Consider the following 16,261-nt stretch of genomic DNA (forward strand, 5'->3'; position numbering starts at 1 on the left):
CGTCACGATCACTAGATCGCATGAGCTTTCAAAACTGTCGGCCATGTACATGTATATCAGGTATTTATCACTCTATGGTATCAATATGCTCATTCATCTTCTTTGGCAGAACAGCTCCATCTTCTGTTTTATTTCATGTTCTGGAAGTGCAGGCTTGATAAGTTGTGCTCAGAAAAAGGTCTCTGACGGTACCACTTCCCATCTCTTCAGTTTGCCAGTTTTGAACCTAGTAGGGGAGCGCCCTACACTGAATTGCTGACCATCTTGTTTAAAGAGTTGCTTCTCCCACAGAAAGCAGTCCAGGGCTCCATAACGCTAAATCTCTCAGTTTTTTTAACAGCCAGCAGCATTCATTGGACTGCCTGCAATATCAGCTTTTCTTGCTGCCCCATTATTGATATATGGGAACTCCAACAGCCTGTGTTCCCCTCAGGTCACTGAGTCATCCTTTGTTGTTTGTTAATTTTAAGTTTTCTGCAATTTGCTCCTCCCTGCCTACCAGAGACAGTATTCCTGCACGCTCCAATCTTTCATTTGTTTTCATCATCATAGGCTTCAGCGTTGATCCAGAGAGTGAGAATTTTATGCAATGTCTAAGCTTGATCATGGCTATCTTGGCATCAGGGCCTTTGCTATCAAGATACTCATCATAAGCAATATTTACTGTCCTTCAGTTCTCTCTCTTGATTCTTGGTGGTGACAGGGGTATTGTTAGACTGCTCTGTTTTTGCTGTTTTTCTGCCTAGTCAGATAACATCTTGTAATTTTCCCTCATCGGCCTGTCACGTCTTGCTTTTCTCCCTCCTCCTCATTTGTTTCGGGGATCTGGGTGGTTTTCTGCCTGTCTTGCCCTGCTTTCTCCAGGTGACAGGCTATCACCAGCAGCAGTATCTCTTCTGAGCTATCACTGCAGTATCAGCCCAGCCATGGGTGAATTAATCAAGCATTTCCAGCGCAAGGAGGCAGAATAAGAGTGAGCAGTGAGTGAGAGCTCTGTTGCCTCAGGTGCAAGGAGCAAACTTTTCCGTCTCCCTAGGAACATTCACTTCTTGTCGCAAAGGGTGTTATTTGTCTTTGATGGTGCAATGGGTCTCCTTGCAGTCCAGGCCAGTGAGTAGGGCATGTTATGAAACGGATGTGTGTGGCCTAACATATGGGTAACTCTAACTGGCAAAATAACATTAAAATACTTTCCATTTGGAGATGGAATTTATAGTAGCCAGACAAGCTTCAGAACAAACATCTCTTGTGTTCTGCTGCTGTGTTTGTATGAGCCTGAAGGCTAACAAACAGGCAGGGAGCTCTGGCCTGCTCAGCTGGGTAAGATAATAGTTTCCACTAACGATGCAGTTCAAACGGGTGGAATTTTCACAATGCCAAAAGAGTGCACCAAAGAAATAAACCTTTGTTTCCTCTCACCCCTCCCTGTTCATCCTTTAACCTGCACAAAGACCTCAAATCACCATGTCATTAATTACTAAAACATCTTTTCTCAGGAGGGAAACTCTGGAAGGGGCCATTGGAATAGGGGTTGGGCTTTTAAAAATCGTTGTCACAAGGTATTTAAAAGATGTGTGGATGTGGCACTTAGGGTCATGGTTTAGTGGTGGACTTTGCAGTGCTGAGTTGACGGTTGGACTTGATGACCTTAAGGGTCTTTTCTAACCTAAATGAGCCTATGATTCTATAAGTGTTCTTATAGACAGGTGTAGCAGAAAGCTTGGCTGATCAGGGGGAGAAAAAAGCAACCATTTCCAATTAGTTTAAAAGGTATACCAAATGGAAATGCAGATTTAAGAATCTGTATATCCTGTTCACAGCAGCCTAGCTTACAAGTCTGAAATCCCAAAATTATTTTGGCTGGAAAACATGGGTAGGGGTCTGTTTTAGGCAGCTTGGGATTTTCCTTATGTGTTTTCCCATGCCCAGGGGAGGGATTTATTACATCTAATTATACGTTCAAGATGATTGCCTTGGGGTAATGACTGACATCACTTTCAGCAAATATTTACAATGTAAGCTAAAGAACATCACGAATATTCAGTCAGTGTTGCTTTGCATTGCCATGGTCTGTTGTAAAATGCTGATGTATCTTGCAACAATCCCTCACTTCGCTGTTAAATTGACAAGGTGCTTTTGCACAGGCTCAGGGGCATTAGAGGCTTGCTATTTGTCTCCTTTTCTTATTCTGATTTGGTATAAACTATTTCTTCCTATCTATTTTTTTTTTTTTTTTTTGTTTATTAACCATCTCTGGCTGTGGCTATTCCAGCTTCCCTTTAGCTGGAAGGGAAAATGTAAATCAAATGTCCCAGATAATCTCACCAGTATGCTCTCCTCTCTCATTCTCTCTGTGAAAACGAAAACGAATAGAAAACCGAATCTCTATTTGTTAACAGGGTATTTGTATGACCCAACTCTGGAGTGGGACACTAGGAGTGAAGCTGACTTAATTTTTACTGATCAAATGATAAAGAGAGGTTCCTGTCATACTCCTTAGATGATGCAGAAGAAAAATTATTAAGTGACGTCAGCCTTCTCAGAAATTCTTTCATTATCTCCAGAAATGAGATTATATTTCAGGGATTTTTCTGTAGAATATATAGATAGGAAGACTTGGAGTATTCAAATATATATTAGATCAAGCAATGTGCAGTAAGAGAACTCACCAGTTTAATATCCCATGAAAGCTTTCGTGATTATTAGGAAAAACATATGGAATTTTAATCTGTAGTGAGAGCTTTTTATGAATTTCATGGCATAAATGATGTGCTAAAAACAATCTTTAAACCTCTGTGTAAAAATGAAACAGTTTAAGAACATTCTCTTGAATCTTACAGTTAGGCTGGAACTTGTAGAAGTGAGTAGAGTAAAGCAAGACTGAAAACCAACTGATGTCAAGAAGGTCAGCATTGAAAATAAGAAACTTATTTCAATCCCTTGTCTTTTGAGCTATATAGACATTTTTCTATATTGTCATAATACATATTTTTATAAACAAAACAACTTGCTAACTTTCTTTTGTTTCTTTCCTGTGGGTTTTGGTTGTTGCTTTATGTAGAGTAGACTAATGGAAAAAATATGTTCAATAAAAAATGTGATAGATATTTCATATAAAAAGCATCTGGACTGCAAAATATGTATCTCTCTCTCACACAGCAAAAGAAAGTTGTCAGTAACTGAGATCCAGACCACAAAGACAGTAACTCCCAATTATATCAATGCATGTTAAGTACCTAAATAAGAATTTTAGTCTAGTAGCCCTAATCACTATGATTTCTAAATTGATAATAACTCTTTCCAACAGCCATTCAAGAAAAGCACTTTAAGAAGCAAGTTGGCCAAACAATAAAAGAAGACAACATATCTAACAAGACTGCTGTACAAGAAGGTGGACTTCTACTAGAAGTGAGTGAAAAAATGCTGTTTTTTCTGGCTGTAATTTATTCAGTTTGATGATATATTCGGGCTGATTATTTGTGGCAACTTTTGGTCAATCTTGGTGTGAGTCTTTCTAGAATCACACTTGTGAGTGCTTCTTGCAAGAGCAAAACTGGCAGTTTTGACAGTCATGGGCAGTCTCCATTTGGGCAATTGCACCTCGCACCTTTATGTCCTCGACATTACCAGTGAACTCCAGCAGGTCAGTTCACAGTTCTTTTTCACTTTCAGGTTTATTTTACTTGGCCAATATTTTGAGGATGTCAACATGAACTTTCCTGGATTCTGATCTGAGTTGAGAATATTCTAGGATATTTTAGTTTATCCTATTTCCTCAATTCTGTGCTCTGCGCACACACCGTGTCCACAAAAGTTATTCCTTCTGAGTATTTTTATCCCCCTTAGGACTACTTTATATTGGCAAAGCAGCATAAAGGGACCATACTGTTACTGAGAATTGGATCCATTTATCTGAAGGAAGAATTAATACTGCTGTGAACTACTGAACCAGCTAGAGCACAGCGGTCCATCCCAGATACATCTGCATTTCAAACACATGATGTAATAATGCCTCTTATACACTAAGGTCCTTGGAAATTCCTGTGTGATTAAGACTACATATGTATAGTTGTTTTGGATAGGATAATATTCATGGTATAAAAATTATGTTTTAATGACAGCTCTGAGATATATGTAAATGTAAATTAAATAGTAGCCTCCAGTAAATAATTCCTGAACTGTTGAATTAAAAATACATTCTATCATGAGATTCAATACCATAAATCATTCAAGTCTGTGGAATGGAAACTGGCATCCTGCTTTCCTTCCTCTTAATACTTTAGAAGATTTTAATTTTGTATTCCAAAGCAAGTGACACAAGTGTCTGATTAGCTACTACTAGTGCCAAAACAAGATGTTTGGCTATTAGGTATTATTTTGCAGTCATTTCCTTTCTTTAATGAATAGAGAGTAAAGGGCATACAATAAAAGATAAATATGGTGAGTATATAATTTTTAATGAGGGTCTCCTATATTTAGTCTGTGTTTTGTTGGATGTATATTACATGCCTACAAGCTATAATCATTAGGGATCTTCAAACAGTAGCCCTACTTCCGTGAGTACATGGAGAGAACACTTGCACATAATTTCAGGTGGGTTACAAGAATCTAATACAGAATATGCTGATGGTTGGCTTACTGCAGAGTATATAGGAGTCATATTCTCTTTGAATATAGGGAAAATATTTTATCCTGGGTCATACTTAATGTGGATCACTAATTGTTTGATTAAGTGCATGTTAATATGAGTGTACTTGCCAGCTTCATTTATGGGCATGTCTGACCTAGAATAAGAGGGTGAGTTTTTCTTAGGACTTGTTGGGAATGTTCTCCGAGGACTGAGTTTGGCTCAGGTCATCATTCAGTGGTTATGGTACACGAAGAAAAGTGTGTTTTTAAGTTGTTCAACCAAATTCACCACGTTGGTTATCAGGGACTGTGGGATTTTAACTAAGTAGTCACATTTGTGATTCCTTCCAAGGAAAAGCAAACGGTGGTTGCTGTGCTTTGTATATTGACTTGTGAATCTGACCACTTTATCTGCACTCAAAAGATATTTTTCAGCTGTCAAAAGTCACTTTCCATCTCACGACAACACCTTGCACTGTGCAACCTCTACTAGATGCTTTATATAATACAAACCAGAATAATCTGAATCACCAAAATGTGTGTGAATAATGTTGTTCCTGAGTGCAATGTTAATGGAAAACCAGGGATAATGGCTTTTATTTATTTCTTAGAGGGTACAGTCCCTCTGCTCCATGAATAGGTAGAAATATGGAATACCAGGAACCCTAATTACTGGTAAATAATATATCTGTGACTCTTGAGTCTTGGAACAATACAGTACTTCCCCTTTCAGCTTGAAAGAAAACAATGGAATTAGGCTGTCTTCAAAGTATGTTTAAAATGTTTTTTATTTCTAAAGGCCTTTGCCACAACATGTGTTTTTTATTTATGATTTTATGGAGATTTTTTACAGCTATAATCAAATAGCTTTCATCAGCAATAACAGAATAAACAATAACACCAGTTTATCAAAGACTTTTTAGTGGAGCACAGCAGGTATTTAAACAAATAATTTCTTACAGTATTTTAAGATCATTTCTTCTGGATGAGAGAATCTTTTCTTGCCATCTTTGTTTCCCTTTGGAGGGAAGGGGCAGAAAAAGCTCAAAGAATCAAAGTCTAATTTTATTAATTTTTTTTTTTTAGTATACCCCATTCTCACAGTATTTACTATCCTTGGAGACTTCAGATTCCAACAGTTTGACTGCAGTAATGATTTTTAACTTTGCACTTTCAAAATATTTTCCAAGACAGGTGGTTTTGCAACCCTTGTGCCACATGCCTTTGGGCAGAAAAGGGCCATATTCAGCTTCTGAAGCCTGTTACTGAATGCTTAAGAAACACTGGGCCAAACCCGTAACCAGAAAAATGGGAAAATAAGTTGTATTGGCAGCCAATAAATCCAGATAGAATTTATGGGGTGATGGGGTGGAGAAACACAATAAAATGGTGACTTGGAAAAATAATGAATCACTGGTGGGTATCTAGGCAATAGCGTTGACTGCAACAATCATCTCGTGGCTGTTAGCCACCTCCTGCTCTTCCCCCCTTATTGCTATACTCACAGTCTTATGTCCAGACTCAGAGTCCACGCTGCGGTGCAGGTAATTCCTCGTCCCAAATGCATGCATAACTGTCATGTGTTATACTATCCACTGGAAGAGTTGTCCAGAGGGAGAGCCTATATGGACTTGTTTTCTCAATGACATGCAATCAGGCCTCTGCTCTTCCTCATCACTGATGCTGTTTCTTGCTTCACTTGTATACTAAGCAGCACCCTGCTGAAATTGTCACTTGGTCTTTATTGACCATTTCACAATTGCTCCTGCAGTTTTACTGCTTGTTATGGAAGAATCATTGATGTTCAAATTTCTGTATCAACCCTTGCTGCTATGGAGGTGCCTTGATGGGCTTTCTTTCCTTCTTTCTTATGTCTGTTGGTCTTTTATGCTGTAGGCTGCAGTGTGGGATTTATGGCACCTCTGTCTCTAGATGTACTGGACATAATTCTTTTCTGGTGTTTTATAACCAAAATGCCATAAAAATTATAAAGATATACGGACAATCCAGGCAGCTCCCAAACAGATGCTAGTGGAGTAAGACTGTCTGGTTCTATCATGCCCCCTCTCTCTGGTGAAAACTGATTAACGCCAGACCTGGCCTATTTTGTCATTTCCATACTCACTGGCATTTCAGACTCTTTCAAAGAAGATTCATGTTGATTTCAGGCTCTTCCAAGGCACACTTTTGCACAGTTTTGCACTCAGATTTCCATGAGTCCTCTACTCTTAAGGCTTCAGGGCACAAGAATCATATTTCTGTGGTTTTGTCTCATGTTTTTCTTCATGGTTGCATTGAAGATGCCACTCAGCAGACTATCCTGGTATTTCTTATTCAGTGACACTGTACATTCTGTTTAATATCTTTATCAATGACCTGGATAAGGGGATTGAGTGCACTGTTAGTCAGTTTGATACAACATGAAGTTGGATGGGAGTTTTGACCTGCTCGAGGGTAGGAAGGCTCTGTAGAGGGACCTGGAGAGGCTTGCTACTTACTAACTCACTCAAATTTTTAGACAAAGACTGACAGGCATCTGGCATCTTAAATATCTTAAAAATATTAAATTCACAGACATATGGTCTTTGACTTATTAAATAAATAAACCTCTTCGAAACCATGAAAACTAGGTTTGATGGTGCAACCCTTATAATTTTCCACTGGTATTAATAATCTCAGCCTCATTACATTAGCTACTTAATCATCTAAAGTTGGCTTTTTCAAACTCAGCTTCCATGTTTTGTAGGCATGTTTTTGTTCTACCACTTATCAGATGAATTTTGCTTATTTGAGTTGTAAGTAACAAGACTAATGAGGCAATTCAGGTCATCTAGCTACCAAACCAGCAGAATTTGTGCTTTGACAAAAACTTATAGCATAATCAGATCTAGGGCCTTTATCACATAAAACAGGAACTTTATCACACAGACAAGTCCTTTATAGATTATTTCTTAATTCCATATCACAGGTTAGGCCACTACTGTGAGTAGGAAATTTTGGTTCTTACTTAGTAGCTCCTACTGAACTCAGTGAGGTTTTTTCTTGACAGATTTAATACCAAGTAGAGCCCAAAGTCTTCAAAACCAATAAAAGTCAGACTTCTTATGCAAGCAAATAATTCAGGATTTGACATAAGGCAAGTTTGAAGTATATTATTTAACATTATATTGTTAACTTAAAATGGGTGCAAATAATAATTTTTCTGGCAGTTTCTTTGCAGAGAGAGGTGTATGTGCACATTTTGGCACTGAAAGGTATCTCCTGGTGGTCTCTACTAACACCTTGAACTAGAGTTCAAGTTTCGTCCCTACAGAGTTGGAAAATGATACATTAGAAAACATCCTATTGGTGCTGTTCTTCACTCTGCATAAGGAAATAACATAGGAAACCCTTTTCCCACTTGGTTTCCTGTAATTTTTTTTGAACTTGTTAGTGTAATTCCACTTCCTCCTTCCAAACTGATTTATGTAATCAGTATTGGATAAAATTGTACTCTTGAAAAAGGTACTCCAGTTTGAATTTCAGTTTGAGAGCAAGAGATTTTACTCTTCCTGTTATTTTTTAATTTAAACTTGAAAAGGAAAATGGGGAGTCCAACAAAAGTGCATGGTTATTATACAGGCTATGACCAAGGCACGAACTTCAGAAATCAAAAACTGGTAGAGAAAGACTTTTTGGTTTATTCTGGTCTGGAATTCCAGCGGTGCTGACTCGCTTAGCGCAGTCCTTCTGAAGTAAGTCCTGTAAGATGATGATGCAGTGCTTCACTTTTTAATCTACTGGTTTTAAATGGGGCCATTAAAATAGGAAAAAATTCTTACAAAAAGCTCATAGCCCTAGTGAAATTTTTTTTCAGTTAATACAGCTTTTAAAAGTTACCCAAACAACCCTTTTGCTTTCCTTTGTTTTCAAACACGAACCTTCTCCCAGTAATTCAGATGACATAATTTAAGCTGACATTAGTCACTTGGTATGACTTACAGAGAATTTATCCATTAAAAAAAAGCGCCATAAATGGGGTTAGGATTGCCTTTTTATCACATGCGTACATTCACTTTTTTCTTGCCAGGCACAGACAAAACACAAAGGAACACTTCAGAGGCCTTCATCCCTTTTTTCTTTCTTTACAAATAGGCATATTTCTAAAATCCAGACTTGAAATTTGGCATGGCCACAGCTCTGCACAAAAAACATCCTTTCTGTTGCCCTTTAAACAAATAACTAATGTTCTCGCTTATTCCTTTCTTCTTTTTTTTTTTTTTTTCCTTCTCTAACAAGTCTGGACAGAAAAACCATGACCACTAAATACCATTTGCTCTCTCCTCCGGTCCTTAGTGTTACTGTTACGACCCTAACAGTCACGATGCTGCCACAGTGCTGGGGTTTCTGAAGTACAGGAGGTGGCACCATCCAGCTTGACAGAGGCACAGAGCAAAATAAAATCATGTTATCCTCTGCCTTCAGATTTTCAGCCTAAATTTGAGACAAGTGATAAAAGATGAATTTCTGCGGGCAATACTGTGTGGAAATAATGAAAAAATGGTAACCACAATTCCCAGTACTCATGATGTCTGAGCAGCTTGACCTTTGCCAGGAGTTTTGCAAGAGTTTTAAGGAGGGATTTGAAGAGGAAAAACAGGTACTCTTGCAGAGGCTTGAGTGAAGCCTTTTAGCAAAAGGATAAAAGCAATTAAGTACTTGTTTTCAAATCTTCTATATGTGACATGTTGGGCTGATGAGATTTGGTACTTAGCTTCTCCAGAGTGAAATGACAGATCATAAGTGAGAGGGGAGCAAGCTGGGAGTGGATTGGAAAATCAGGACAAGCAGCTTATTTTAGTGTGATAGAGCAGGGGGAGCAGGCAGTTGGTGCAAATGTGTGGCAAGAAGTGACAGCATCCTCTGGTTTGCACTGACATCAGGAAAGGTGTTCTCCATTTGTCAGGATAGAGGCAAACCTGCTGTCGTATAAGGAGGGCTGGCTGAGAAATTTTAGTTGTACCAGTGAACAGAGCAGCTGTCTTCTACAGCATTAAGGTAAAAAATCAATAAGATTTGGGCACAGACCAGACAGATGTGGATCTGAATTTCAGGCCACTATTGCTGTCTCCAGACTGCTCATCACAGCCAACTCCACCCGAGCTCACTTTTCACAGCCACTTCCTCTGTTTCTGCTCAGGCTATTTCGGTGCCTCTTGGAGGTAGTCCAGTGGCCACATAACTTCCTCCTCAACAAAACATATTCTCCTGTTTCAGCTCTGTAAGTTTTTTTTTCTCTCACTGACTTCAGAGCTAATCCTTCGCAACTGTTCTCACAAGTTAATAGGTTTGATATCTGTATGTGAGCACTGCACCACAGAGATACACCAGGACTTAGTCTGCTACTAGAACTGACTTCTCACATTAAAGTAACAAAGGCAATCATAACACACTCTTCAGTTCATAAAAATTTTTGCATGAACATTCAACTGTTTGAAGTGAAATTATAAATGAACTGCCTAAACTGTATTTACAGATGAGAATTGCTTCTGGTATATTCCTTATTCTCAACTTAGAAAAGCTAATGAGCTACAGCCTTGCTATCTTCTCAGTAAGGTGGAGTGATGAGCAAGAAAGCAGGTCCAGTCTATACTGTGTGCAGTCTTGATAATTTTTGCAAGCTCGTGGTGATTTTGTTTTGTGGGTATGGAGGTTTCAAAAGAAAAACATATATTTTACTAGAAATGTTGAGTATATTTCACTTTTACTTTTTGTTTACCATAGTTAATAAAACTTAAATACATTATTTGATGGGTTTGAACTGAAAAAACCCTTTCTACTGAAAGCATGATGCTGACCATTAAATGTACTGTTTCCTATTAGAAGCAAGGATACAGTATTGATTTGGAGACAGGAAGACAGATAGGCACCCTTCAAATAGTTCTGTTCTTGTTTCAAGAACTTCAAGAGAAATTACCATTATTCTGATTTTAACAGTTCCTGAGATTTTATAAGCAGAAAAAAGAGAAATTAGATAGTTTTTGTATCCTGTTGTAACTGCAGTTCTTCCAGGAATTCCTAGCTGCAAAAGCTGATGGGGACCAACAAGCAGGCATTTTCACCAAATAGTTCTGCATCTTTCTCACTCCTCCCAGTACTGCAATACCCCAGAATTCTCCAGTAACTCAGACTGGACTTTTTTTTAGCAATAAGGAAAGAAATGTCTGCTCGAACTAAAGCAGGGGCTCGCAGAAGAGATTGGGGAGTTAAGTCTATAACACAGCTTAATATTTGCAGTTGTTGCTGCTGGTTAGAGGAGTTGTCTCTAGCTTTCTATCCTTACCCCTCTACTGATGATCCACTGTCACCCACTTGATATCTAGATTAGAATGAGTTTTGCCTTCCTCTCTGGGTCAGCATAATGCCTTAATAGCAGAATTCAACCCTGCTGTCAGTATGGGACAGGGTGTGTTTGATACAGGATACTTAGAGGATACAATACATGCATAAGATGAAAAGTGAAACAGTAAAAGAGTTCCCAGAGTCAAATTCAGGAAGGCCACACTCCCTGAAAATTCTACTGACCAGAAATGGTGTTTTAAAAAGCTGGTTTAGCATGTATTATCAAACAGAATGTGAAATACAGATTATTTTGCTCTTCTCCCCACCCTTTGAAATAGTTTTGTGTTACAAAATGTGATATATAGTGCTAAATACACAGAAAAATATTGCTCTGAAATTAGGACATCACATTCTGTTTACAGTATATAGGCTGCAACATTGTCTCTTTTAGGTTTTGATTCCTTATAGAAAGAGATGTCTGCCATTTGTGCTCATTAACAGTTTGTAAGTACAAATAAGAGTCAGCTGTGGATGGAATATTATGACGGCTTCTCTTTAGGACTTGATGCACTTACATGTTAATAACACAGAAAAAAAATACAGACATTTAGTATTTACATATGTTTAATTGTCCAACATGTTGGATAAATATTATTTGAGACTCTTCTCAGTAAGTTATTTCTGTGAAATATAATGGTTAATCTTGCTACATTTGTTATTGCAAAGTCTACCTAACTAAATTTGTTATTACACATGCAGAGTAGTGAGCAATTAATGTTTCATTTTGAGTCTTCTCAAATGGACTTAATCAGGCTTACATTTTCTATATTGAAATTGTTGAAGAGAAGATTGAAAAGCTCAGAGCAGCTGCAGAACTCAGAAAAAATGAAGAGCTGAACTTGCACTGAAGATATGATATTGCCCCAGCTTTTCTTCCATCTGTGAATACAACATCTGCTTTTGAGGAAGTGAAATAAGAAACTGCATAAGTCAATATAAAGACTGTTTCTATTTCCAAGTGTAGTCCTGTGTGAAAGAGCATTGACAGGAGGGTTCCATTACTAGTAAAGCACAATTTTGAATTCAACATCATGATTAATAAGGAGGCTTAAGGAAAAGATATAAAAGATTATGTCATAATTTAGTATTCTTTCATTATAATTACTAAGGTAAATGGTATGTTAGTCATCCAAGTACTCATATCTTATAATCATAATATGTATATTTATGTATTAATAAATAAAATGTGCTTTTCCCCGACAATTTTAGAATCAATAATTTGAATATAATTCTTCTGTATATTATTATAAATAGTCTCCAGTACTTGCATACTGACCATTAACTTTAAGTAGTATTCATATTCTTGCTTCCCATATGAAATCCTATATGGCAATGCAAAGAAAAGGATCATGAAATTTTTACAATTACACATGAAAAAATCCACCAAACCTTACCATCAATAGAAAGCATTTTTCATGATTATATTTTATTCTAAAGAAACATGTCCTATAACAAATTTGTACTGAGGTGTTTGGTGTCATGCATGAATTCATTTTTGCAGCAACAAAACCTATGAGCTATTAGTCATTAGTACTGCTCCGCTGTGGAAGCACAGTCTGTATTCTCATTTCCATTTTGTGAAAAAAATGAGATTTAATTGGCATGCATCTCTTTCTAGTATGCTCCACATCAACTTTCTTTGCACATACAAAGTCAACCGGTGCTTCGGCTCGTGTTTTTCAATCCCACCTTGGGCAGAGTAATTGGTTTTGAGGTGCCAGACTCATTGGGGACCAGCAGTTCATGCATATGGTAAAGGAGAAAGCCCTTATCCCAAGGACTTGACAAAGACTAAGCAAGCTTTGTTACAAAAGCTTAGCTTGGAAGGAAAGTATAATGGAAGAAAAACTGCATTTACAATTTTGCATCATGCCTTCAAAACAACTTCAAAGGCAAAGTTGTTCTTGGTTGTATCCAATACTTATTACATATCAAGCATATAAAAAACATCACCATGGTTTAAAATGTGTTTACATGTGTGCACACATTGCAGTCTCACCCTCCAGGGAACTACTATGTTTTCTTGAAAGTTTATAGCTCACAATTACCGGAGTCCAATGACTTACATTTTCCTAACTGATTTCCAGGAAGCCAGTTTTGTCTGCTGCCTCTTGACGAGCCACAGTGTTCCAGCTCCCTTGTTAGACTGAAGACACACATATAAACAAGTATCTCCAAGGTTTCCCTAATTCCTCGGTGGAAGTGATGAGATACTGAGAAATGGAATAATGAGAAATTTCACCAGCTGAATGATTCACAGTCATTTGTGCCTTTCAGATGGCACAGCTGTTCCCTCTGACAGTAAATGGGAGGGCCAGGGCTCAAATCTATCTGGCACTGTGAACGATCTTGCTGCTCTTGGTAGTGCAGTACTAGTTGCTGAATGTCCATACAGAAAGAAGCCTCAAGTGATATTCAGGGTCAAGGAGACAGGTAGGAACATGAACTTTGTTTTATCTGTGCTGCCAGGAGGAGTCAAAGGGGCATAATGATCATATGTACCTATTTCTTTGTATTTGAAAATAAACATTTCTGCTGTCTATGAAAACCAGTTTATCAGATTGAGCACTTTCTCTATGAAAGGCTTCCCTTATAAACTCGCGTCTGTAGACTTCAGCCTGTACTTCCTTCCCTGGCTCAAATGATGGAAATTTGTCTTCAGTTTTGTTTCTTTTGCCTGAAAACTAAGCAGTACACACAAGCCCTTGATCAAAACTGAATGCTAAAACAATTCTGCCACTCCCCTTTGCACGAAATAGTCCTTACTCATAGAAATATTCCTTTTGAAATTGCTTTGTAGATACCAGAGAAATACATAAGAGTCCAGAAGGGTAAGAGATACTGTACTTGTTGAGCAAAGGCCATATTCTGATGTCACCAGATATGGTGCTTCTGAATAGTCTTTTATGTGGGATTTTATTTCAGGGTTCTGTAAGAGTTAATTTTTTATTTTTTTTAGTTTATAAAGAGAACCTCAGGGATTCCAGAGGGATTTTGAGAAGGGCAATTATGAGTCCTAAAAACACCACTGGAAAGAAATACTGATTCTCTAAACAATACAGTTGAAGACAGAAGACACATTAACTGCCTGCATTTCCCTTCTAATATTCATAAGACAAGAAAGAGTATATAATTTCGAGAGTTTTTAAATAGATTTAGATCACCAGAAAATTGCCCCATCCCACATAGGATGCAAAAATCCAGCAATCCACTATTAAATGAAGCTGTTCCATATAAACAGTGAGCCAACTGACCCTGGAAATATAGTACCCAAGTTGCGTGACTCGAAAATCTGTTCAAAGCAAGGCATGGCTGCAGGCCTTGACTGTTGTACTTTAGTAGCCATAGTAACATGGTCTCTGGAGACCTAATGCTAGTGAATTTTCCTTTATTTCAAGGAAGAGTAATAAGAGAAATGTGGATTGGAACTTGTTCTCTCTCTTTTTTTTTTTTTTCCCTCCTCCTTATTTTTACTATGCCATGACCTTGACCAAAATATCTTTGAAGTCTTTTCTGGCTGATTTTCTGCTATGAGACCAGGAAAAAAAATCAGGATATATAAAGGATCTTGCCAAAGGAAGTCCTATCTTCCTCAAAATATTTGCCTTCATTCCCAAAGAGAACCTCTTGACTAATAATGTTTCAAAAGCTTCTTAATGGAAGGAACTGATAACTTTAATCTCACAGCTACTGTGGGCACCAGAATAATATCATACTTTCTTTGAACTGACAGATTAATTGTTTTTTTGTTTCAGTAGCAGGTGCAGCTTTTCGTGAGTATATAATTGGATGTACATGTTTTTTCAAAAGAACACAGGCCTCTGTCTGGTGCCAAGCTCTTATTTTTTTTTTCATTTGGGGAAAAAACTCCCACATGATTTCATTTTTTAAGTACAATGTAGAAAACTCATGTAAGTCTTTTTAAAAAGCCAAATACAAACAAACAAATGTTCACAATACATACTTAAGTCTGTCTCACATGTTTCAGCTATTATCCTGGATTAGAAATTCCATCTGTCATTGAATCCATATGGTTTACCAAATGGTAGTTTAAAACCATGTATTTTTTGCAGATTTGAAGTGAGTTGTTATAAAAGTTTTAAGGTCCATATATTTTTGTGTGTATGTTTTTTTATGTGTGCAAGTGACCCTCTGTGAATTCGAAAAATATGCAATAGTGCTAAAAATTTTTGGATGCAAGTGGACTTTCCTGATTAAAACATGCTAGTTGTACACAAAGCAAATACCATTAACATTGAGTTGTGGAGTTTGGTTATTTCATCCTCCAAATACAAGAGCCCTGTTTAGGCTTTCCATTATTTCTACTGAAAGGATTAAAGTGAAATGAAGAGAGCTGCCTTTACTTCTCTGTGCTGTCCCCTCAGTGTTTTGGGTAAACACCTTCTTACATTAGGGAGCGTGAACTGCACATGGGATGAGGCTGGTCCGCATCCTGTTCCCCTTTTCCTCTCCCCAGGTTATCAATTACCCAGGCAGATGGCTGCTGTGATTCTGACACAGCACACCACTGAAGCCTCCCGTTCACTGGGAATGAGAGAAAGTTCTTGTTGAGAATTTTATTTCAATAACTGAAGACATTTAAAAATTATAAGTGGAGCTATATACTTTGTTGTCCCTTTTAATGTGACACCTGGTAATTTAGAACAGAAAAACGGAAATACTTTTGCTCATTCTCATGGACTGAAGTTGTCTCTCTTTTCCACTCAGTCACTAGGCTTCTGGCCAGCAAAATGGAAAAATCTCAGTGCAGGGTTACTGTAAAGGACTTCAGTATGGAGTTGGTATTTGGTACCTGAGAGATTCATCTGAGAAGCTGGAAGAGTTATTTTCCTACTAATTTTCAATCACCATTATCCATTCAGGGGTTCCAGACCTGTGCTAGCAAACACCTTCCTCTTTATCCCCACCTGTGGCAAGTTGATAAGAAAAATATAAATCCCAGCCCACTCTGACTCTATTCAAAGTCCTCTATGTTACAGATGCCTGTTTTCACACTGAACTATGGTTTGGGGTAATATTGAGAAAACAGGAGAATTTGCAGCCATGGGTGAGACTCACTGGTTATGAAATTTTGCTTTATGACCGGCTTGTCTCTTTTTAATGGGGCTGAAGCAGCAGGTTTCCAATTAAAATGAGGTTAAACGCTTGGAATTTGTGTTAATCCTCAATAGACTCATGTGGCTCCATAAAAGTTGTTTTTGCACAAAGTGGGTATTGCTTTTCCTACTTG

At 37.8% G+C, this 16,261-nt stretch overlaps 1 protein-coding gene across 1 annotated transcript in view; it reads left to right on the forward strand.

The window, feature by feature from the left end:
- AHRR (aryl-hydrocarbon receptor repressor) overlaps nt 1-16,261 on the forward strand; it is an 85,602-nt gene that overhangs the window by 55,646 nt on the left and 13,695 nt on the right. The window contains exon 4 of the mRNA XM_032698661.1: nt 3,308-3,408. Within this exon, the coding sequence (XP_032554552.1) occupies nt 3,308-3,408 (101 nt within the window). The remainder of the gene's footprint in view (nt 1-3,307; nt 3,409-16,261) is intronic.

The sequence above is a fragment of the Chiroxiphia lanceolata genome, chromosome 1, assembly GCF_009829145.1.
Source record: "Chiroxiphia lanceolata isolate bChiLan1 chromosome 1, bChiLan1.pri, whole genome shotgun sequence".
Taxonomy (NCBI): domain Eukaryota; kingdom Metazoa; phylum Chordata; class Aves; order Passeriformes; family Pipridae; genus Chiroxiphia; species Chiroxiphia lanceolata.